At 38.8% G+C, this 24,671-nt stretch overlaps 1 protein-coding gene across 1 annotated transcript in view; it reads left to right on the top strand.

The window, feature by feature from the left end:
- Positions 1-3,459: 3,459 nt before the first annotated feature.
- The window catches only part of SGCZ (sarcoglycan zeta), a 1,061,503-nt gene continuing 1,040,291 nt past the window's right edge, over positions 3,460-24,671 (top strand). Inside the window, exon 1 of the mRNA XM_043893729.1 lies at positions 3,460-3,581. Coding sequence (XP_043749664.1) covers positions 3,543-3,581 — 39 coding nt within the window. The 5' untranslated portion in view covers positions 3,460-3,542. The remainder of the gene's footprint in view (positions 3,582-24,671) is intronic.

Below are 24,671 nucleotides of genomic sequence, written 5' to 3' on the forward strand. Positions count from 1 at the left end.
CACTTATAGTTTCTGTAGCTCATAGAATGTCAGCCTGGACAACATCAAATGTTGGATATCTTTTTATGTTACTAAAGATGTATTAAGGTCATTTTATATATATATATATATGACTATATACAACTTTAAAAATATGATCATGCTTATCTGTTATTATTTAGTACAACATCACTTCTTCCAGCTATAATTTTAGGCCTTACTAAGAAAATTTCTGAAGTCTCCCCTTTCTGAATAGTGTTTAAACATTAATGCTAATTTTGCAGATATCTGTGTTTAGCTCTTTTCTCAATTGCACAATTTAAAGTTATCTCAGAGATATTATCACTTTGTTAGTATGCTCAAAGTAAATTTGCTGATTATATTCAATTTTTAAAAATTAGGCAATAATAAGCTGATAGGGAATGTAAAATGACTTTATATGGAAAAACTTGACTTTTAAGAAACATATGTAATGATGTTTATTCATGTTGCATTAGCGATAATTTCTAGAAAAGATCTCTTTTTTAGAGTTATACATTTTACATAAGTTCATTTACTCTCCACCTGGAGCCTTATTCTATTTCATCATGTATTATGTAAAATAATTCTGTAAGTGAACACTTAAAATTTATGTTGAGAACCTGCAGTTCAGCTCCACTAATTGTGGACTATTAGCTAGTTGATGTTAGCCCTTAAAAGCTATAGTCACAAGTCAAAGTTTGAAGGAAAGCTAGCTTTGATAAGTTTAAGCAATAGGATAGGTAAAAACGAAAGAATTCTGCATGCTTGATTACAAATCTGAGCTACAGACTTGGAGAGGAAGAACTGCTCTTTGTGTATTGAGGAGTGAGGAAGTCATGGAGGTTTTTACACAGTAATGAAGCAATTGTAAAAGATTCTTCCCACGCACATTTATCTGTTCCAGGCATATTTGTGGGTTTATCACGTGCTGGCTTCTTGGGATATATTGGCGAAGAACAAGGTATAGAACTTGCCCTCCAGAACTTAGAGTCCGTCTCCTGGAGGAGACAGATAGCAAATGAACACATAGAATACTGGAAAAGCAAATAACTGCCGCAAAGAGATGAGAGAGGAGGGGGATGTCTGAGGGACTCACCTGAGGAGAACCCTCTTTGAAGAGATGGCATTGGTTTCTTGAAGCGAAGAGTAGAGGGAGAGAGAGCTGGGGTGCTGACTGAGGGAGGGGAGCTGGTGTTAAAAGAGCTGGAGGCAGAAGGAATGGCATGGGAACTGGATAGACCGCGGGGCTGGAGCAGAGCAAGGGAGGAGGACAAAGATGAAGTGAGGGAGGGCGGCCGGAGACAGAAGACTGGCCACGTTTAGTGTGCACCATCGAAATCTTATACACACACACACACACACACACACACACACACACAGAGGTAATTATTCAGTTATTTTCTGAATCCGAAAACATTTTTGCTTCACCAGTTTATGTGCCATAATAAAAGGGGAGATTGTTTAAATCCCTCTTAAAGTCAAGCTTTCATAAGTGAAATAAGTCAGATAGAGAAAGACAAATACTGTATGGTATCACTTATATGTGGAATCTAAAAAGAACAACAAGCTAGTGAATATAACGTGGAAGAAACAGATTTGGGACTTCCTGGTGGTCCAGTGGTGAAGACTCCACGTTCCCAACGCAGGGGGCCTGGGTTTGATCCCTGGTCAGGAAATGAGATCTTACATGTAGCAACTAAGACCCAGTGCAGCCAAGTGAATAAATATTCAACAATAATGAAGAGACCGATAGAGCGTGCTCAGTCACTCAGTTGTGTCTGATTCTTTGCGACCCCATGGACCATAGCCCGCCAGGCTCCTCTGTTCATGGAATTTTCCAGGCAAGAATACTGGAGTGGGTTGCCATGTCCTCCTCCAGGGGATCTTCTTGACTCAGGGATCAAACCTGTATCTCCTCCATCTCCTGCATTGGCAGGCGGATTCTTTACTACTGAGCCGTCTGGGAAGCACCACGGATATAGAGAACACACATTAATTTGTTCCAGTGGTTTCCAGTGGAGAAAAGGAAGGAGGGAGGGACAATATGGGGGCAGGGTGCTAAGAGGTACAAAATATTATGTATAAGCTACAGGGATATATTGTACAACACAGGGAATATAGTCAACATTTAAAAATAACTATAAGTGAAATATAACCTTTAAAAATTATGAATCACTATATTGTATACCTTTAACTTATATAACATTGTACATCAACTGTACTTCAATAAAGAATATTTTTAGATAGTCAAACTTTTACACGAAAACGTTCAAATGTAGAAAACGAGACCTTTCCCTGTTTCAACAGCCTACAAGCTAAGCGTACTCACCCATCAGGGTCTATTTAAAAAATGCTTTTTTCCTATAAAAAAATGTACTTCTTTCTAAGCATCAGTGCAGGAGATTTCCTCTAACATTTCTATTTGTCACTTTCTCTAAAAGTCTTAAGTGGAAAAAAAAAAAAATCCCTGACACTGAAAGCAGCAGTGATGTAAAGTGAAGACATGTGTATGAAGCACTCACGCATGTTTCTCCCAGATCTATGGGAACAAGACGACGCAACACGCGAGAGGAATTCAGATGCTTGTCACCTCGTGGATTTCAGGCAGAGAGGGCAGTCTTTAAGACCCAGTAGCTCAGTACTTGTCTGGAGAGGAAATGTTGCTTTTTGACAGATGAGAGAAATCCCCTTAGCGCTGGCTGTGGAAAGAGAGAAGTGAAGTCAGTCACCTGGTGGTGAAGGCCAGTAAAACAGCAAAGCAAGAGGAAAATTTTTTCTCTCCCTCTCAGTCTCTCCCCGCAACCCCACTCTCCCTCTCTCTCTGTTTTCTCTCCTCTGTCGAAGCCACCTCCTATTCCTCTCAACTCTTTTAGCATAACCTTCAAAGGAGAACGTTCCCTTCAGACTTTATTATCTACCCCCCCCCCCCCGCCCCCCGCCACCCCTCCACTGAGAGGATACCTCAGAGCTGCAAGACATTTTTAAGTCTAGGCAGGACTTGGGGGATTTGGTTATCTTGCCACGGAAGCTGATCACTGCTGAAGCTTGGGACTCCGTGTGCTAAATGAGCTACCAGAGTAAGGCTGGCGGAGGAAGGCTTTTATCATATACTCTTCTCTTCAGTTTGAACACATTTGCTTGAGATTTGCCGCATGATGCTGTCCAGGGAAGCAGCTTTTTTTCTTGGGATGCAGCAATTCGCTGGTTTCTAAGCTTATTGCAGAAGAAGAAATAATCTTAAATAGAGTGGATTTTTTTCCCCCCCATCCCCTGCTTGATTCGACTGAGCTGTGTTGCACCGCGGTTAAAGATCACCTGGCACAAAATCTTGGAGGAAGTCAAAGAAAGTGAATTACAATTATTATTTATTTATTTATATTATTTTTAACCGGTGGAGGCGGCGCGATCACGGAGAATGAGACTGAGAAATGCTGCCAGGGTTTGGAGGAGGATAAAGCTGAGTTTAGGCTGGAAACTAAGAGACTAGATTGTGTTTCGGTCCCACTTGCCCGGTTCCTCTTCACTTCCTTTAGTTTCGCTCCATGGACAGATCAACAAACCTGGACATTGAGGAGCTCAAGGTACGTGATGCTCGGAGCGGGCGCCGTCCCTTCCTTGGCTGGCGCTCGCCTGCTCTCCTGTCTCTTTTCCCGCTGCCTCTTCCTCGCGCTGCTAGAATAGTTGGTGGCCCCGTGGGACGGCGAGTGGGCATTTTGGGGTGAAGTGTACCCGGGCGCGGGCTCCCCTTCCAGGGCCGAGGACGAGGATGGAGGGCGGCTTTCTGGGGCTCGGCGTGCACTCTCGGGCCGGGTCCCCTCCCTGCCTGCTCCTCCCGGCCACGGCCATCCTGTCCTCCCCTCGTCAGTTTCAGCATCACTTTGGGTACCAGACCCGGGGCGCGTGTCCGTTCACAGCGCCCGGGCAGCGGCGGCGGCGGCGGCGCGGTCTCTGCCCCTTGCCACCCGGTTACCCAGCAAAGTTGCCCGAGCTGCGCGGCCACTTTGCCTCCTCTTCCCGCTCCCAGCCGCCCGGCCCCTCCGACCCGACGCGGGGACCGCCTATTTCCGCTCAGAGATTCTCGGTACTGTCTGCCGCTAAGGCTGGTTTTCATCCCGGCTCTTCCCGCGACCCCTTTTCTCCCACGACCGCTAACATGGTCTCAGCCACAGCGGCACTGCCCTGGGCGCGAACTCGTGTGCGGTGCGGGGACCCGGCGCAATGGAAGGGACCAGAGGGGTTCCCCCGCTGGCCCGGCGACACCGGCGCAGAGAACGTGCCTGCCGGGAGCATCCACAGCCCGCCAGCCGGTCTCGGGAAGTGAGGAGGGGGCGGGGAGGCGGGAGCCAGTCTGGGCTGCACCGGGGTGGGGGCGGGAAGCCCGGGGAGGTTCTCTGCCCTCTTCCCACCTTCCGAACAGGGGCTCTCCTGACCCGCGCGGAACCCCCTCTGCCCCCCGCCGCTCCGCGGGGTCCCCTCGCCGCACCCTCTCTCCACCGAGAAGGGTTGGCTGGCAAGAGCGTTCAGGCTGACAGTTTGCCCCTCTGTCTGTGGACACAGCTTTTAAAAGAGCACCGCTGCAGTGCCTATTAAAACCAAAAGAGAAACAACTTAAAAAAAAAAAATCCACAAAATCATTTAAATGTCCCGCTCACGGTAAATGAAACAGCAGGAAAGGGGGCAATGCTTGGGAGCATCCTTTCTTTTTATTCTTCACGCTTCTTTAACTCCCAGGCGTTTTCTCTTGCTTCAGAGAGTTGTCTCTCATACTAGAGATTCAGTTCAGATGGACTAAAAGAGTCCATCTGTTCAGGTGTGGACTTTTAGAGGTACCCTCACCAGCTGGGAGAACTTCACTAGTAGGGTTTCCCCAGAAATATCAGGGAAATGGATTTTGCCCAGGAGGAGGAAAGGATGGGAGAAATCCCCTGTAGAGGGCAAAAGTTTCTGTCTGCAGCCTGCTCTCTCTGCCCTGAGCACAGAGCTCCAGCATGCCCACCCAGGAGCCCAGTTCTCCTGGGAGATGTACCCCGATCCCTATGCCAAACGCGTAGGAGAGCAAGGAGGCAGAGAGAGAGGACTGGCCCTGCCTCTCACTGTAGATGAAGGGCTGGTGGGGGGGAGGGGGGATGATCACAGGAACTAAGACATCATTTCGTTTAAGACATGGAGTTTGTTGGGGAAAAGTTAAATAGGGAGGAGACAGATTTGCTGCTCTAGTTAAGGTTGGAAAACAATAAGTTTGTGTTATGGGTAAGGTCACCATCCGTAGACCATGGCCTGGAAAAGAGGTCTCCTATAATCTCTATGTTAACCTAAGGTAGGACTCAATGCCTTTGTGATGGAAAGATCTTGTTGCCTTTTCCGAAGCATCCCAGCCTCTTGGGAGAAGGGTAGGTTTTATATGAGATGCAAAAGAGGCCACATGAACAAGCTTATTCTTGTGGGAAATGTAAGGGGAAAATCATTTGGGGGGGATCACTTTCCCTGATATTCTATTAGTTTCCTGCTAGTTTATCTCCTTCTGAATCCTGGCATCACTGATTTTTTTTTTTAATCAGCGAAAGAGCAAATCCACAGTGAAAACTTCTGTTTAGTTCAGTAGAAGATCCCACCTTAACCTCGAAACTACTACACAATTATTCAGGGCTTCTCACAGCCAGAATGTGCTAGACTGGGTGGATAAGCCACAAAAGGTGAGGGAATGTTTTGGCAATGACCCACTAAGAAGAGATGAAGGGATGTTAGAGGCAAAGATCTGTGGAGGGTGCTGAAAAATTATGAGGGCCAAGCTGCTGTGGGAAGTTAAAACTGGCAAGAGAGGAAAGGTAGTCAAGCCTTATAGAAAACGTTGAGATCCTCCTGTTTGGGAAATAAAATTTGTGTTGTCATGTTTGGCTTCACTTCTGGAACAAGGGGACTTTAACACACACTCTGGAATATATACATTGTAAAGATGGGTGAACTACATGTACAAACACTTGTCTGGATTACCTCTTATCAGAGGAAATCATTGGCTTGGAATTTCTAGACCATTGCAAGTTGAAGTTATTTTCTGGTGGCTTCCTGCTGAAGGGCCCCTCATGTAGTAACTGGAGAGAGGGGAGAAAAAAAAAGCTGCAGATACTTATTTTTTAACATCATTTGCTTCTTGACTATGATCCAAAGATGCTTACTTTAAGACAGATCCACGTAAGTACTTTGGTTTCTGGGATGCTTTAAATACATGAGATGAAAAACAATGTTCACTGGGATTTGATGGATAAACAAATGTACATAATACTGCAAGAATTCCATTTAGCTTAGTTTTAGATCATTAGTGTCATTATTAGTTGAACCTGCTCACCCCAGGTCTTAGAGAAGGAAGATTCTGCTAATTCTTCATCTTTGTGCCAAACTATTTTCTCTTTTTGAGGTTAAAAAACAAACACACATTTTTTGCTCTGTTGGATGTGTGGATACTGATATTTAAAGTACTGTTTAGTAAATAGTGTTGTCCTATGCAAGTTTCTAAACTAAAGGTAAGCTTCAGTAATTAGGTGCTAAGCCACTACTGTCATTATTATAAAACTAAATGTAATCTGCATATTAAAAGATTTAAGGTGGAAAACTAACATGTTATGTGTATAAAACTTGCTTGTTAATGAAGACAAGCATGTTTCATCTTCTCTTCTGCACCCAAGTGTCTGATGAAATAGATCCGTGTTGAAAGGAGAGCGTCGTTCTAACTCAAAGTATTCTGGTCTTGCTTTTCCTTTTGATCTCTACCTGTTTCTTTCTCCAATAAATTTATAACTTTACACTGGATTTTGCCCTGGTGTTTGTTTTTCAAGAAGAAACAGCATCAAACAACCCAGCATATGGGTGACTGCTTTGCAAATGTGGGTGTTGATGAATATTGATATTAGAGACAGCACCCTCTACCCTGGAATATCTGAGTTACAGAGTACTTTTAGTAGCTGATAATTGACAGAATAGCTGTAGCTTTTATTTTAGCTCTGGGGTTGCCCTCTTTTAAGCTACGTATCTTATGCACTGCAACAGAGAATGCCGCTAATTTACAGAGCTGGCACCTTATACATTTGCTTTTTGCAGTGTTTGTTTGTGAGATATCAGGCTGAATAAATAGTATGTTTAAGTAACCCATATGTCTTTGGCAATTCTTTTACTTAGCTTTTGAAATATGAGCTTTAATTCATTTCTGTTCATTTAGCAATCAAGAAATTAGGCTTTCAGATGCTAAGCATATATTTCTGAATAACTGTAATTTGCTTTGAGATCAAAAACATAAAACATATCAGGAGGACATTACAACTTTAGCAGTATTATTTGATACCACTTTTATTTGTCAGAATTGTTCCTATAACAGGATGATTAACTAGAAGTTAAAATCGATTTTTTCCATTACTTGCAGAACGTAAACAATATGCTTCTGGAATATTTTCCTAATTATCATTTAATGTACAAAAATTATAAACTGTATAGTTAATCCTAAGGTGCATAAGACAATTTTTCAATAAATATAATTGTACTTGTTTGAGTTAATTAAATGTAGTCCAGTCACTGTTGCTTAATTTTATCTCTTCAATTTAAATAAAATTCCATCTACGAAGAGCTTGAAACTTGCCCTAGATAGGCAAGGTACAAGCTTCCCTGAATAATACAATTAGGTCATTAAGAAAGTACAGTGCTTGGGTGAGATAATCTAGCCAAAAAACAACTAAGTGTTTAAACAAGTAGTTGATCAAACACTGAGGAGATCTTAAACCAAGTCTCATAGTACATTATTCTATAATTTCAATCAAAAAGAGAGTTGACACTTAGAAGAATCCTAAAAATGTTTTTTTGTTTGTTTGTTTGTTTCATCAACAAGACACTCAGCCCAGGAAAGTCGTCTTGCTGCCGTGTTAGGAGGCTTTGTGATAAGTGTAAGTAGGTGGTATTTTTTTGTTAGTCATTCCATAGTGAAAAATAATACTGTCCAACCAATGTCATATTTTTAGCAACCTGCCTTATATATTCATGTCTTGGCTTAGAATAAGGAAACATGATTGTGACTACTGAATTATTTGACCTCTTTCACATGTAAGTGAATTATAAATTCTGACCATCCAGGTCAAGTTCCAGTTCTCTTTTGATGACAGGGACCAGTCACCAAGATTGAGAAATAGTTAAAGTTGATTTCTTTGTATTCAGAATATAGACTTGTTTCATTGACGTTGAAGTAAACTTCAAGGAGCAATAGGGAAACAGTTGCTTTTTATATAGCTTAGGAGGTGTGAGGGGCTTCCCTGGTGGCCCAGATGGTAACCAGTCAGCCTGCAATGCACAGACGGGAGCTCGATCCCTCAGTTGGGGAGATCTCCTGGAGAAGGAGATGGCTATCCACTCGAGTATTCTTGCCTAGAGAATCCTATGGACAGAGGAGCCTGGGGGTTACAGTCCATGGGGTCATGGAGTCGGACAAAACTGAGCAACTGAGCACACACTTACACAAGTGGGATGCGGGAACATTTTTGATATAAATGGTAAGAGAATTAAGAAAAATACATTTGAGGGAAGTTGTGCAAATGACAATTTTAGAAACCTTCAGTAGCCCCTGTCATCACTAAGGGTATACTCTAGTCTCTGCACTGGCTATTATAGCTTTGCTGATCCCCAGACTTTAGCAAATGAAAATACATCAAATTTTGAAGGTCCAGTGAAAAAGAATATTTTAAGATTTATGGACTCAAAATCATAGCTCTACAAGATGGCTTAATGCTGTAAGACAATAAATCAACATGTCTTTTGGGGCTTTCCTTTTATGTAATATTTAGTGAGGTGTTTCTCATACTTGTATTGGAATTTCAGCTAAAATATGATGTGGCAGAACTTACAACTTTAAGTTCCTAAGGAAAATGACCGTGTACTTTTGTTCAAATCTCTGTGAAGTTTTTGTGTATATACATTTAAATAGGTAAGTACATAAATGAATAAACATTTTGTGTCAAAATATGTTTATAACTTTAATTGTTTAGAATTGTGCTTGAGAAACAGTTAACCTTGATTCCTTTGCATCCAGAAAATAGATTTGTGATAAAATTGTTAGTTTCTAAATCTATGTGATGGAGTAAACTGCTTCATTTTATACAAGTACAGATTTTAACATACTAACATATAAGTTTTTATTTTACTCTAATGCTCTTCTTTCTCTTGGCAAATGTTTAGAAGCCTGAGGTAATCTTATATCCTAAATGAAACTTACCAGACACTTCTAGGCCAACCACAGAATGAACAAACTTAAGGATTACCATGCCTCCAAGAGAATTACAGAGATTTCCATCCTAAAAATTAAAAATTGCATCAAGTATCTTGAGAGTTTCCTTGATGTTCCTAAATGGTATTTTTAGAGATTGACTCTAAAAAATATTGTAAGCCCTGATCTGGTTTTAGCACATTTATACTGCTTTGTTGGAATTAAATAGGTTGTCTAGAGTCTTCTATGGCAAGTTGAGATCAGAAACCTTTAAAAAATGTTTTTTCATTATCCAGCCAGAAAAGCTTTAATTGCCATGGCAATGCCCATCAGTGGAATAGGAGCTGAAGTTTCAGCCTTAGTTATTAGTTGAAACCATCACCCCACACTAAAGATGAAGTTCAGTGGCATTTGGAAGTCAGAGGCACCCCAATGTACTAAATCTCTCACTTCAAAATCTAACAGCTTGTAACCTTTAAGGAGCTTGATTTGTGTGGTGAGAGGGGCACAGGTCTGGTTGAAGGAGTGCTTAGATGACCTTGTTTAAAGCCTGGCTTTGCCATCACCCGTAGGTGGCTCCTTGGGTGTATTACAACCCTTCTCTGCCTCCGGTTTCTCAGGTGATTGTGGCATTGCAGGGTGGAAATTGGATTTGATTTCTAGGTCTTGTTGTAATCACTTTTAGCCACATCTAAGGAACTTGTTCGAACAGTGTCTTCTAAACAATTACAATACCTAATACTGATAAAAGGGGAACAGTTCTAGTTGGGGCAAGAGAGGTTGAGGGCTCTATCAGGCCACTTCTCCTTTGCCCCTGCACTTGACCCCAGGACATTTCCTAGAACTGCAAGACTGAAGAACACAAAGTCAAAACCTCAAGACCAGCTGATCCCTATCTTCCAAGTCTCAGAGTCTAGGGCTCTGAGAACGTTTTTTGAGAATGACATTTTTGTGCCCCCCCCCCCCCCCCAGAAAAAATCATTTCAAAATCAATAAATAAAAGTAATATAGCTCTTTTTATTCCCCCAATATAGCCTCGTTTGAACAGCATAATAAGTTTTTTGAATATTGTATTCTCATTTAAGGGTACCAGAATGGGGACTCAGAAAAATCTAGTGAAAATGCCTAAGATCACAGGGTGAATAAATAAAGGAATCAGAACTCAAAGATGTGCTTTTTATATCCAAATACTATGTTCTTATTTATGGGAAAAAATTCCAGGATACTTGCAAAACTTCTGATAGTAGAGGTTTCTTACTGAATTTCTCTAACATTCTTGTTTCTAAGAAAACTGAAATATTTGAGCTATAGTCATAGTATTTACACTTTCTACATAATGATTATTCACAGTTTTAATTTCTTACTGATATGCTCATTCATAATCAGTTACTTTGGACCAAATTATTAGTGGTTGATGTTTGTGAATAAAATGTTAGAGGAAGTGATAATTATATCATGAATTTAGGTCACTGAATAAGTTTTATAACCTTGTACCAATCTTTTAAAATAAACTCTACATATTTTATCTAGTTCTATGAATCACTTGAGTGATTGAATCACTATGAATTCAATTACTCTTGAATCACTGCAAATAATTTTGGTTTTGTTAGGGCCATAAATTGGATTTAACCTACAATCTGGCTTTGGCATTCCACCTTGTTGTATATTTAGAATCATTCTTGAAATTGAAAAAAATAGATCTGAATGATTGTACTTACACTAAAGTTATTACGTTCTTAGCTTTCATGATAGGCCAAAAACCTGGAAATAAATACCAGATAATTGAATCCATTATCAAACTAAAATCCTCAATGGCAATCTTTGAGACTTAACATATCAACAACTACAAATGAAGATATACAGATAACTGAACGTTATTGTGCAAGGACATTTCTTTTATATTCATAAGGGGGTCATTATTGAATAACACCTCTTCTTGAGAAATATTTTTCAAAGCCTTTGCAAGCCTCAACATTTAAGTGTCTAACTATAAGGTATGATTATATGATTAACATATTTTCTGCCTAAGAACCATCATTTTCTCAAAACTCGTCCCTTCAGATCTAGATTTGGGTATTCTTCTAGAGAATACAGCTTCTATTATTTACCAGAGTGACTGGTTAAATGACATGATGAAGAGAATACAACCAAGTTGATTTGAGGTTTGGCTTCTGGGGGAGTGGGGATCAGGTTGGCCTAAACTCTTAGTGCCTTGCACAGCACACTTACTTTGTCATTTCTCGGCTGAATTGTTAATGATTATAAATCAGGGACATTCTGGGTTACTTCTAAATAATTAGAAATGCAACCTTAAATCTGAGAGAGGTAAAAGCCTACCATATTCTTCTTTGCTGGAGACGTGTAATACTTCAATTACTAACCCACATGTTATCATTATCTAACTTCTTTTCACGCTGGTTTTTAAACTTTCATCTTTGTTTAGAATGGCTAGAAACATACACATTATCTACCTGAGATAAAAGAGCCTTTAATTCTTTCTTGGGTAGAAACAACCAATTCAGCTACCACAAGGAAGAACATTTTTGTGAAACATGATATAATAAATCAATGTCATGAATGGGAAAATACTGTTATCATTGCAGTTGCACAAGCCTATATCTACTCAGAGTAGTCGAGGGTTTTTAAAATTTAAATCAGAAGAAGAAATTAACTACTCCAAGTAAGAAATTGCTTACCTAAGACTTATTGAATTATATTCTGGGTTTCTACCTCCTTCTCAACATGAGACTCATGAAAGGGAAATACTATCTAGCCTGAGTACCAGAATTAGTTATGCTTCTGAGAAACCAGTTGGTATTCACTCTTAGCAATGTTTTTCATCATAAAACTGATTGTGTTTTCTTCTTTGCCTTAGTTGCTAAAATGCTCAGAGGCAAATTTGTGGCCTATCTGTAACACGGATACCTGTGTCTTTACCTGATTCCTAGCCTCATAATACTTTTTTGTTTTCTTCACTGTGCTTAAATACTTTCATAAAGAGTTAGTGACTATAATTTTGTATAAATACTCAGAGATTATTAAGACCTTTTGCAGAGACTCAGTTATTTTCATAAGATTTCGGTGGACATGCCTTAATATTTCTCATCTCTTCTGGACAGCTTATCTCTCTGTAGGCACTTTCTTCCATTTGTCAGAGGCTACAAATTTTAAAAGGTTTGAAATATCATGCTGTGTGTATCATTATGTTGTGTGCATGATTTCCATTGCACATAATAGCTGTATCACTTGTGGACCTACTTACCACAAAATGAAACCCATGCACATCCAAAGTAAAAGACTGCTATTTAGCACTTACATTATCAAGACTTCTATTTGTTCCAAGGCATTCTGTCTTAAGTCATTATTGTTATTTGTTGTTGTTCCAAATTTGGCCTTTGTGGAGAATGATTGTCTGCATTTCTAAATCTCTACATCTTTAATGCTTATTACTTGTGTCTGGTATGGAGACGTTAATAAAAGTGGAAGTAAATGAGCTCATCTGAATCAGCATTTTATTTATTTATTTTTTCAGATTCACTTTGCAAAAATCAATGTTTTGATCAGTTGAGTTGCTCTAGGCAGCAGAGGCAATTGGACTTCTAGCTATTTTATCTCATGAAGTTTCTTAAAGTTCATGTTTTAGTTGTGATTCAAAGATAAGCAGTTCCATGCAGAGTGTTGTGTCTTAATAATAAAGGTCCTCATTGTTTAAGCATTCTTGGGAGAAATTTTAAGCATTTAATAATTATGGATGTGATATAGAAAGCTGGATTAATTAAATACATTTTGGCATGTGACAAGTACAAGTGAAGATCTTTCATTTGTGTCTGTGTCCATTTACTTTACAAGCCTTCTTTCCTTTTAGAAATACTGATATGTTTTTATGTGTGTATTTATTTCACTTATTTCCTAAAACAAGAAGAGCTCTTTGCATGTAATAAATAAAAACACAACTGACTTTAAAGTGTTTAACATTGACAACTAGTAATTTTTTTCAAAACCTGTTTCATACTTATACACACCTGAAGTGAATTTCAGAAACTTTTGAAAAATATGATTCAAGCATGCCAAAAAATAACATTATCCATGATAGTATTCTATCTCAAATGATTAGTTAATTCTATACTTCAGCTTGATTTAACAGACTTACATAATTGTAAAAATATCTGCACACATGCTCAGAGTATAATTTTTGTTTTCTCTGACTCCTTTTGTGATGTTTAGTGAGATGCACTACCCATCTTATCTTAAACTCTGTGCTCATTCAAAACTGTAGACTGTATGCTAAGTATATTCCAGCCAATACAATGCAATCAAAATCCTAAAGATTGAAATCTTGTTTTTTGCACTTCTTGTTTTACCATGAATAGTATTGGAGTACAAATGAATAAAGATCACAAGAAGAAACATCAACTAAAACTTGGGAAAGTTATCAGCAGTTTAAAGCTTAATTGAAAAAGAAAGAATGACTCTAAGTAAACAAAATAAACATGATATTCCTACCCCAAGCAAACATTTGACTTAATTGGTAATTCTTGTCTCTCTTTGATTTGAATGTTCCAATGTCTAAATTAATACATTACAAAACTTGTGATTCACTGTGGTGTTAGTAGATACAAGTCTTAAAGCTCTTTGATAGATTGCATTATCAAATTCTTGGCAAGAATGTGTCTTTTTTTATATTTTCAATGGAAATGCAGTATATGAACTCTTACCAGTTTTATCTTTCACTCTCTTTTTCTCACTTTTCATCTTCAGCTGCAGATTTCCTGTTGCCTGAGACTTTGTTCATGATATTTTTTTATTCCTTCTTTTTACATACTTTCTAGTTAGTCTTATCTACTCATCAGTTCAGTTCAGTGGAGTTCAGTCGTTCAGTTGTGTCTGACTCTTTGCGACCCCATGGACTGCAGCAGGCCAGGCCTCCCTGTCCATCACCAACTCCCGGAGCTTACTCAAACTCATTATCTACTCCTAGCGTCTGTTTTTACTTACAAGGAGATGATGCACTGTAATGCACAACCATCTTACACCTTTAACTTGAGGAAACTACATTTGCTCCTCTCTGTCAACAATCTATTCTAGAAATCTTTACCTGGATGTTTCACACCCACCTCAGCCTAACAAAGCTTTTTTTCTTGATTTAGTGTGTAACAGTACACTTAGGCACTCCTGCTGGTGCTCTGGGATCCTCTTTGGATCACATTGACCTGTCTCACTCATCTAATTGAACAGCAGGTCCATCAAACCGCATTGTCAGCGTTTTCCCTTTCTTTACTTTCTGTTAAAACCCTAGATCAAATTCTCATCTTCTCTCTTCTGAACTTTTGTTGAATATTCTCTTATTCTTGCAGTGATGCTGATCACATTGCAGTGAATTCTTATGTGATGCTGCAGTTGTGGCCCGAGGGTTAGGGGTTTAGTTGGAATCACCATTAAGGAATTTGTACTTTCCTTTTCTAATTCTTAATAAGTCATCTCATAATAAGTTGTGAAATATTGGAAACTGGGGCACATTGGCTAGGACTGAAGCTGAATAGAGAGGGACTCAGAAGCTCCTAGAAATGCATAAAAGTGCTCTCAAAATGAAGACAAGATGGTTTCTGGATGCTAGACTTGACCATAGCTACTGATTAATTATTATTCATTATGACTAAAATGTTTGAGTTGGGAAAAAGGGAGCTACAGATTATTGGTAGATAATAGTGACTCACTTTATAGTCTTTTTTTGTGTGTATCTTGATGAAATCACATTACACTATTCCGGAACCATGAATTACATTTGACAGTTTCCTTAGTGGATTTTCTGTATTTTTGACAGTATGATCAGATAACTTATAGTCAGTAATGTTTCTATGTCTCTGGGAATTTGGCAGTTCTATCTCTGAGAGGTGGCCCAAAGCCTGAATGCTAATAGAGGAAACCACCTAACTAGGCAGAGAGGCATAGAAAAATTATGAAGAAATCTCAGTAGATATAGACTAAGGTGTTTGTATTCTGAAATGCACATCACATCTAATGAACATGGTTGGTTATTGATCTGTAAATCTCAGCTGTTGGTTAGATGGCTTTGCAGATATTTTATTCTTTATATCCTTAGTCTTTCAGTAAAAGCTGTGTAGTCTTCATAGCTAAGTCTTAAGAAATTCTATGAGACTTATAGTATGGGCTAATAAGAATAAGGTAACATAAATATGCATATTTCAAAATGGGACTGAGGAACCTGGATCTAACTGAAGATGGCAGGTGATAACAATGGCTAGTGAGGGATTGCCTAACAAAATGTAACTTGTACGAATGGAAGAGTCCAGGAAACAAGATCTATTCATGGTTCTTCAAAGGGAGATTATTCCTTATTAAGGAACCAGCCAGGTTCTTGACTCTTTATAACTGATCTGCTTTGCTTAGCCTATTCGACAAGCAATCTTCATTCCACAATTCCAGCTTCCCTTTTAGAATAAGATAATAATTTCTAGAGCCAGACATCCTGGAATGTGAAGTCAAGTGGGCCTTAGAAAGCATCACTACAAACAAAACTAGTGGATATGATGGAATTCCAGTTGATCTATTTCAAATCCTGAAAGATGATGCTGTGAAAGTGCTGCACTCAATATGCCAGCAAATTTGGAAAACTCAGCAGTGGCCACAGGACTGGAAAAGGTCAGTTTTCATTCCAATCCCTAAGAAAGGCAATGCCAAAGAATGCTCAAACTACTGCACAATTGCACTCATCTCACACGCTAGTAAAGTAATGCTCAAAATGCTCCAAGCCAGGCTTCAGCAATACGTGAACCGTGAACTTCCAGATGTTCAAGCTGGTTTTAGAAAAGGCAGAGGAACCAGAGATCAAATTGCCAATATCTGCTGGATCATCGAAAAAGCAAGAGAGTTCCAGAAAAACATCTATTCCTGCTTTATTGACTACGCCAAAGCCTTTGACTGTGTGGATCACAGTAAACTGTGGAAAATTCTGGAAGAGATGGGAATACCAGACCACCTGACCTGCCTCTGGAGAAACCTGTATGCAGGTCAGGAAGCAACAGTTAGAACTGGACATGGAACAACAGACTGGTTCCAAATAGGAAAAGGAGTACGTCAAGGCTGTATATTGTCACCCTGCTTATTTAGCTTATATGCAGAGTACATCATGAGAAATGCTGGGCTGGAAGAAGCATAAGCTGGAATCAAGATTGCCAGAAGAAATATCAATAACCTCAGATATGCAGATGACACCACCCTTATGGCAGAAAGTGAGGAGGAACTAAAATGCCTCCTGATGAAAGTGAAAAAGGAGAGTGAAAAAGTTGGCTTAAAGCTCAACATTCAGAAAACTAAGATCATGGCATCTGGTCCCATCACTTCATGGCAAATAAATGGGGAAAAAGTGTCAGACTTTATTTTTTTGGACTCCAAAATCACTGGAGATGGTGACTGCAGCCATGAAATTAAGACGCTTACTCCTTGGAAGGAAAGTTATGACCAACCTAGGGAGCATATTAAAAAGCAGAGACATTACTTTGCCAACAGAGGTCCATCTGGTCAAGGCTATGGTTTTTCCAGTGGTCATGTATGGATGTGAGAGTTGGACTGTGAAGAAAGCTGAGCACCGAAGAATTGATGCTTTTGAACTGTGGTATTGGAGAAGACTCTTGAGAGTCCCTTGGACTGCAAGGAGATCCAACCAGTCCATCCTAAAGGAGATCAGTCCTGGGTGTTCATTGGAAGGACTGATGCTGAGGCTGAAACTCCAGTACTTTGACCACCTCATGTGAAGAGTTGACTCATTGGAAAAGACCCTGATGCTGGGAGGGATTGGGTGCAGGAGGAGAAGGGGACGACAGAGGATGAGATGGCTGGATGGCATCACCAACTTGATGGACATGAGTTTGAGTAAACTCCGGGAGTTGGTGATGGACAGGGAGGCCTGGCGTGCTGCGATTCATGGGGTCGCAAAGAGTTGGACACGACTGAGTGACTGAACTGAACTGAACTGAATAGTTTTGGCTCCTCACCTGCTTAAGAGCCTTTGTTCATTCCCTGTTGTTTATTTTATAATCCATTTTCTTCAGCATGATACAACATGATATAGAGGTTGCTCTATGACCACTTTCTTACCTGCCTTCCAATACACACACACACACACACACACACACTCACACACACACATGGCCTGTGGCATCTTAGTTCCTTGACCAGGGATCAATCCTGCACCCCCTGCATTGGAAGTGTGGAGTCTTAACCACTGTACCATCAGGGAAGTCCCCAAAGTAAGCTTTAAAATATACTTTTGTTTATTTTTTTCTCACTGTAAAGTGTAAGTTCCTTGAAGGTCTTGTTCCTTGAAGGTAAGTTCCTTGAAGGTAAGTTCCTTGAAGATCTTGTTTGATCACTCTGTTCCCAGAGCAGGCTTCCCTGGTGGCTCAACAGGAAAGAATCTGCCTGCAAATGCAGGAGACCCAGAGTCTAAATGGATGCCTATCATATAGTAAAGATTTAGAAGTTGTATTAAATGAATGAAAGAATGAATAATTGAATGAATGAGCAAGCTTGTGTAGGGCAATCTGGTGTGAGGTCCTGCATTATCAGAGAACAGAATTAAAAACTCATAATTGTAACGTAGAGGAAGGCATGGGAAAAGGAGTAGTTGAATTCTGTAAGTGGGTAAAAGTTAGTTGGGGAAATTGACCTAATTTATGAATTCATTTATGATTATTCCTATGCTAGATTTGTAGCAGTATAGGGCAAATCTAGAATAGTCTGTCTTCCTGTGTCACTGGTTTGGCCTGCTCTGCCATTAGGGATGGACTTCTGGCAACCTTCTTCCAATTTCTTGAGTCCAACTACTTTACTATGACTAATAGGGCCATGGTGAGACATCTGACCCCAGTGGGACCAATTAAATCCTTCCTCCACGGTATGTGGATGAAATAACTGGACTTCAACCCTATTGGATCCAATATTCACTTTTAATAGCAAATAATTTTTATAAATTCTGCTTTAAAATTATCTCATAAAATACTTTGATAATACAATATAACTTACTTGCAAATAGTTTTTACAAAGCCCCCTCTAGAATTCTCTTACAAATGCTTTGATAGTATAACCTTCTTGCACATAATTTTGAAAATATCGTGCCCTAATTGCAATATAAAGGAGAAATAAGAGGAAATGAGAGAGGAAAGCATGATCCGATGAAGTTCCATTATTTCCGAATATAAATGCCAGGATAGAGTGAGTGCAAAAGCTATGATTTCAAATGGACGAGATGTGTATTCCACTCAAATTCCATGAGTGGTTTTTCCTCACGATATATATTTTTTTGAAGTTGTAAGCATCTCTCAGTAAATTCTGAACAAAGTAAAATACAGCACTCTTACCATGTACATAGATGTTGTATTCCTGGACAGCTCATTAGTTGTGTAAGAATTTATTAACTTTTATTTTAAAATGTGTAAAAATGTGTAAAATGGACTGGGATTCAAGGCCCAGTGGCACTCAACTGTTCCACTCATTGCCAGGATTTAGCCTTGCACTCCCCCCTAACCCCCACCCCCATGGCCAAATCACTGTGAAAGCCAAAAATGTCAATACATTTCAAGTTTTTGTTCTAGGGGGAAGTATTGCCCCTGGTGGAATTTATTGGTTTAGCTGTTGATAAAGTAGACTCCTTTTTGTTTGTTTTTTAGCGTTGCTAGAATTTTAAATGGCTGGAAAGTAAGCTTCTAGTTGACTAAGTGCAGGGCACAGTGGTGGACTCTGCTGCTGAAAAGAATGAAAACCAACAGAGAGGAGAGAAAGAGTTCCATTCCTTCTGGAGTCCTATGATATTGCACTGAAAGCAAATTTTTGCTTTTTACTCCTCTTCCATCTCATACATACATTAGGTTATTTTGATTTCTCTCCTTTTCAATTCAAATAACCTGTTTTAATATATCCCTTTATTCTTAAATCCAGAGGAAGTTTGGGACTTCTACTTCTTGAAGCAAATAAGATTATTTCAATGTATGACAGTTTATGCAATTTTCTAAAAGCGTACATCCTAGTTGAGTCTTAATGGTCCAGAAACTGGAAGTTTAGGACCTGACTTGTCTCTGATTGAAATCAGAATTGCCCAGACTATTAGAGGTGAAGGTGAGGCAGGACCCATTGGCCAACATACCGCGACTTTGATGTCTTCATACCCTTTCTTTTTAGTTCTCCTTCATCACTGCTGTAGATAGCTGTTATTAAGACAACATATTTGGTGCTTTATCTATGGTTCTCACACTTTATGGAATAGGACCATATAACAAGAAGTTTGGAATAAGACTTTATGTTTGTAAACATTGGCTTATTTAAAGAGAGCTATAAAAATGACTTATGAAATCCCAGTTCCACATCCATTAACTCAAAAAGTTCTGGTTTTAGTATATAGCTTAGACTATTTGAGAATAGTGATTTTCTCCTTTTATTTCAACTGCTAAAAATATTTGTAGGCATGAATGTTTTCTATTTGTTCTTGAAATTAGTTTTAGATTCATATTTGTCAGTTATAAGTTTATATTACACTTATGTATATTTCAAAGGCATTGTTAAAACCATATATAGGTTATGTACTCATAAAAGTTATATTGAACAAAATGAATACATTTTATATTTTACATCTCTTTACAACTGCTGTCAAATTATTTTTACATTAAATTTTGTTTTATCTCAAAGATTTAGAAAAGGGCATTACACATAGTAGGGGCTTAATAAATATTTGTCAAATTAATTAACTTTAAATGAAAGTTGTTTTCTAGTGTTAATCTTACTGCTTTTCCTCCAAATTCATTATGAGACACAAGTAAGTATGTGATTAGAAATGATCTTTGTGCTCAGGACAGATTTCTCCTTAGTTGAAGCACCTATTTCACTCAGTATTCATCTAGATGAGGTGGATAATAGTCAGTGGTGGTAAATATGTCATCCACTCAGGCTCCCAAGACACTTGCATTTCGGTGTCATACAACTATTGGGATAAACGTGTCATACTTCATCCTGGAGTAATGTTCCCATCACCATCTGACAGTCATAGAAAGAAAAACCACACCTTTCCCAAAGGACCATTCTGTTGAACTTGGCAATCAATCCTGATCCATGAGTAATAGGAAATAAATGATAGTATATAGAAAGAGAACCTGCAGTAGAAGCTTTGCATCAGATGCATCAGAGTCGATAGATTATATTGACTCGGTAATATATTTTAACAGACAAATCAAGATTTTTAGTTTGCATTTTGCCCAAATTACACACTTCCTTGTTTATGTGAAATATATCAAAACAAAACTGTTTTGGAGAAATAAAAGAGAAAGTCAAGGAGAATAGTATCATGATAGTCACCCACGCATACCATCTCTGATAGAGTTCAGTCCAGGGAATGCTAAACTCTGAAAAGAAATGAATTTAAATAATGAAAAATAAATATATTATGAAGACAGCCACCCACTTAGCCAAGTATCTTGTACAAAAAGTACTTAATACATAATTATTGAACAGAGCTTGATCTGAGCACAGAAGATCTTTGTTTTCCTAATCATAGAAAATTCCTAATCATGGAAATGAGTTGCAGGCTTCTTATCGAAGAAGAAAACTAATACAACCTAACAGCTTTTGAGAAGCCAATATTAACTTATTTTTTCAACTTTTTATTTTGTATAGAAGTATAGCTGATTAGCAGTATTATGATAGTTTCAGATGAATAGCGAAGGGATCAGTCATACATATACACATATCTATTCTTCCCTCAGACACCTGTCCCATCTAGGCTGCCACATAACATTGAGCAGAGTTCCCTGTGCTATCCAGTAGGTCCTTGTTGATTATCCATTTTAAATGCACGTGTGTACATTTCAGTCTCAAACTCCCTATCCCTACCTCCTACTCCCCCCCTTGTTAACCTTAAGCTTGTTCTTTAAGTCTGTGAGTCTGTTTCTATTTTATAAATGACTTCATCTGTATCATTTCTTTTTAGATTCTGCCTATAAGGGATATCATATGATGTTTTTCTCTCTCTGTCTGACTTACTTCACTCAGTAAGATGATCTCTAGGTCCATCCATGTTGATGCAAATGGCATGATATATTCTTTTTAATGGATGAGTAATAGTCCATTGTATTTATGTACCACATCTTCCTTGTTTGTTCCTCTGTCAATGGATGTTTAGATTGACAAGCCAGTTTTAGCACTCTCTCTTTGCTCCACTTTGGAGCCTGTAGACACAGATTCATTCCCAGCTCCACTTGTGAGCTGTATGAGCCTGGCAATGTTAGTTTCTTAAAAACTTCATTAAATGCGATGCCCACAAATAGCAAAACTGGATTCATAATTGTACCTACCCTGTATAGGTTGTAAGACTATAATGAGATAGTTGTGCGGGTAGAGTAATCAATGCTTGGCATTGAGCTATCTATCTATATCTCAATTATTATTTCATTATTATTTACATGACATTCATGAGAGTGGGCAAGCACAAGGGAAACATTATTGAGATGTAAAAAAAAAAAAATGAGTGTATTCACCTGTGAAGGATAGCGGTTTCACCCTGGATAGAAGCTGCTGAGCAGGCTGCAGGGGACAATATTGCCAGCTGGCCATGTAAAATCTAGCGTCGGATGAGACTTAAGTGTTGGTCTTTTCATGGCTGTATGGTAGAACTAAATGCAAGTGCTTGAGTTTAATAATATCAAAAGCTCTCCAAAGGTTCTTAACTGCCTAAAGGCAGCTTTTAATTTTAAACACTGAGAAAAGTCAATCAGCCTACACCTAAAAATATGCATTGGAATGTGTTTTGCATGCATTAAAACCTAATTTCACATCTCACCAGTTTAACTACTTTTTTGCTCAACTAGTCTCAGATACTGGCTATTTTATTTATTTATAATAGAGCACATAGCTTGTTTAAATGTACACAGGCCTGCATTAAATGGCTATTCTGCCTATTTGTATGCACGCTTCCAGCAACGATATTTCCTTGAGATATTTTAAAATCTAAAGGCTTTCCTCAGAAACTTAAGAAAAATTATATACCATAAATAAGTTCTCTCTCAACCCATTGGGGAAAACAAAATCTAATAGAATAGAAAAACAAAATTTTATTAAAATACATTTATATTGCATAAAAATGGTCTATATTTTACATAGAATTTATTGCATGTATATTTACCAAAGTAAAATTAAAATGACACTTTTATTTGTTCTGGTATGCAGAGCACTTCAATATGCAGAGCCTTTGTTTTGTAAGCCTTATTGCTATCGCCTTGCTCTGCTTGAAGACTTTATAGGGGAGAATTTCAATTTCTAATTTGTATAAGTAGGCAAGCTAGTCTATTTGTGTATGCTGATATTTCAAAACTGCTAAGCAGAAAAATAAATCCCTGCACACTTGGGGGAAAAAGAGAAAGCATTGTTGGTTATACTTGCTCCATGTTTTTCAGTGTGGAGGTTGGGGCAAGATAGAACAAGGAGCTTGTTTATAGACCTGCCTAGGTTGGTGTATGGAGGAGACAATGGCACCCCACTCCAGTTCTCTTGCCTGGAAAATCCCATGGATGGAGGAGCCTGGTAGGCTGCAGTCCGTGGGGTCGCTAAGAGTCGGACACGGCTAAGTGACTTCACTTTCACTTTTCACTTTCATGCATTGGAGAAGGAAATGTCCACCCACTCCAGTGTTCTATCCTGGAGAATTCCAGGGACGGCGGAGCCTGGTGGGCTGCCAACTATGGTGTCGCACAGATTTGGACACGACTGAAATAACTTAGTAGCAGCAATAGCAGCAGGTTCGCGTAATTTGTCATGACTCAGAGTCCAGTCTTCTGGTTTAAGCTGACACTAACACTGAAATTTCCAAGAAGTTAGTTCAGTTAGAAGTTAGTTCCTACTTTGTGCGGTTAATATGAGCTGTTATGATGGTCACTTTTTTGATCCTATCAATTTTGTAACATAAGCTTATAAGCAGGACATGACAGCCAAAAGGTAAAAAGAGATTCTATCAGTCTTCCCAAAAGATTGTCTTCAGTGTGATGGTAGAATTCTTTGCCCTTTGATCTTCCCTCCTGACCAAATATCTTCCAACAACGTTCTTATAGCCTTGTATAAAAGGAAATAGTTCAAGAAAAGATAAATTCTGTTCTCTCCCAGTTCTAACATTCTGTTGGTAACTCTATTTCTACTACAGCTGCAATTGTTACAAGCATATTTTATCTTTTACCTCTTTAAAATACTTGACATTTAGAAGATACAATTCCAGGAATCTAAAGTAACAAGATATTGTCAATATTTTCTTAAACAGTGAGTTGATCGCAGTAGTGATATCCATGCAATCTTTTTGACAGTGTTCTGGGAATTCTATATAGTGATACAGAACTTGTACATGGTCTTTGATATGGTCAACTTCCTTTAGAACAATTTTGGAATAAAATAGTACATGAGAACTTCCTTTTTCTTGAAACTGGATATGTCTTTTTCTTCAATCTTATCCCTAGGGAATGAATTACTGGCTCTGGGAGGATGTTACTAGTAATGGATATCAGAGGAGATGTTCTGGGCACTCCTGGGCAGCCTCAGCTCCATATTTTTCCTGAAGTGCAAGGGTACATTTAAAATGCACTACTGAGGAAGGAAGGCTGAGACCAGAGGCAAGTGTGTGCTTTCAGTATTCAAACATAAGGAATGGAAAAGGGCATTCTTGAGAACACAAATGGATTAAGGTTTTCCTGCCTTCAATTCAGTTCAGTCACTCAGTTGTGTCCAACTCTTTGCGACCCCATGGACTGCAGCACGCCAGGCTTCCCTGTCCATCAACAACTCACAGAATTTGCTCAAACTCATGTCCATTGAGTCAGCGATGCCATCCAACCATCTCATCCTCTGTCATCCCCGTCTCCTTCTGCCTTCCATCTTTCCCAGCATCAGGGTCTTTTCCAATGAGTCAGTTCTTTGCATCAGGTGGCCAGAGTATTGGAGTTTCAGCTTCAGTATCAGTCCTTCCAATGAACATTCATTTCCTGCTTTATCATCATCTTACTTTGTGTATAGACCTGCAACATATTCATTTACTTATTTGGAAAAATGTGTTTAATCAGTTTCCCATCTATAAAAGTACATACAGTCCTTTTATGGGTGACTGTTTATTTCTATTCCAGAGCTCAAAACAGGACTGATCAGTTTGGAGGAATTGAACTGCTTTAACAAATGGTTTGGTTCAGCTTGTCTTGGTGATGAAGCTTTGTAATTTGGACCAAGAAAGATTACATTTACTCCTGTTTTGAAAAAGACTGGTGGCAGCTTTCATGATAGTCTCACATCCAGTTGACTTTATTCATCCTGAATAACCATTAAGTGGCTAAATACAACCATAAACATGTATAGACATCACTAGATAGATAGATGTGGTATTTAGCCACAAATCTGACTAAAC

Source organism: Cervus elaphus, chromosome 32, assembly GCF_910594005.1.
Source record: "Cervus elaphus chromosome 32, mCerEla1.1, whole genome shotgun sequence".
NCBI classification, from domain to species: Eukaryota; Metazoa; Chordata; class Mammalia; order Artiodactyla; family Cervidae; genus Cervus; species Cervus elaphus.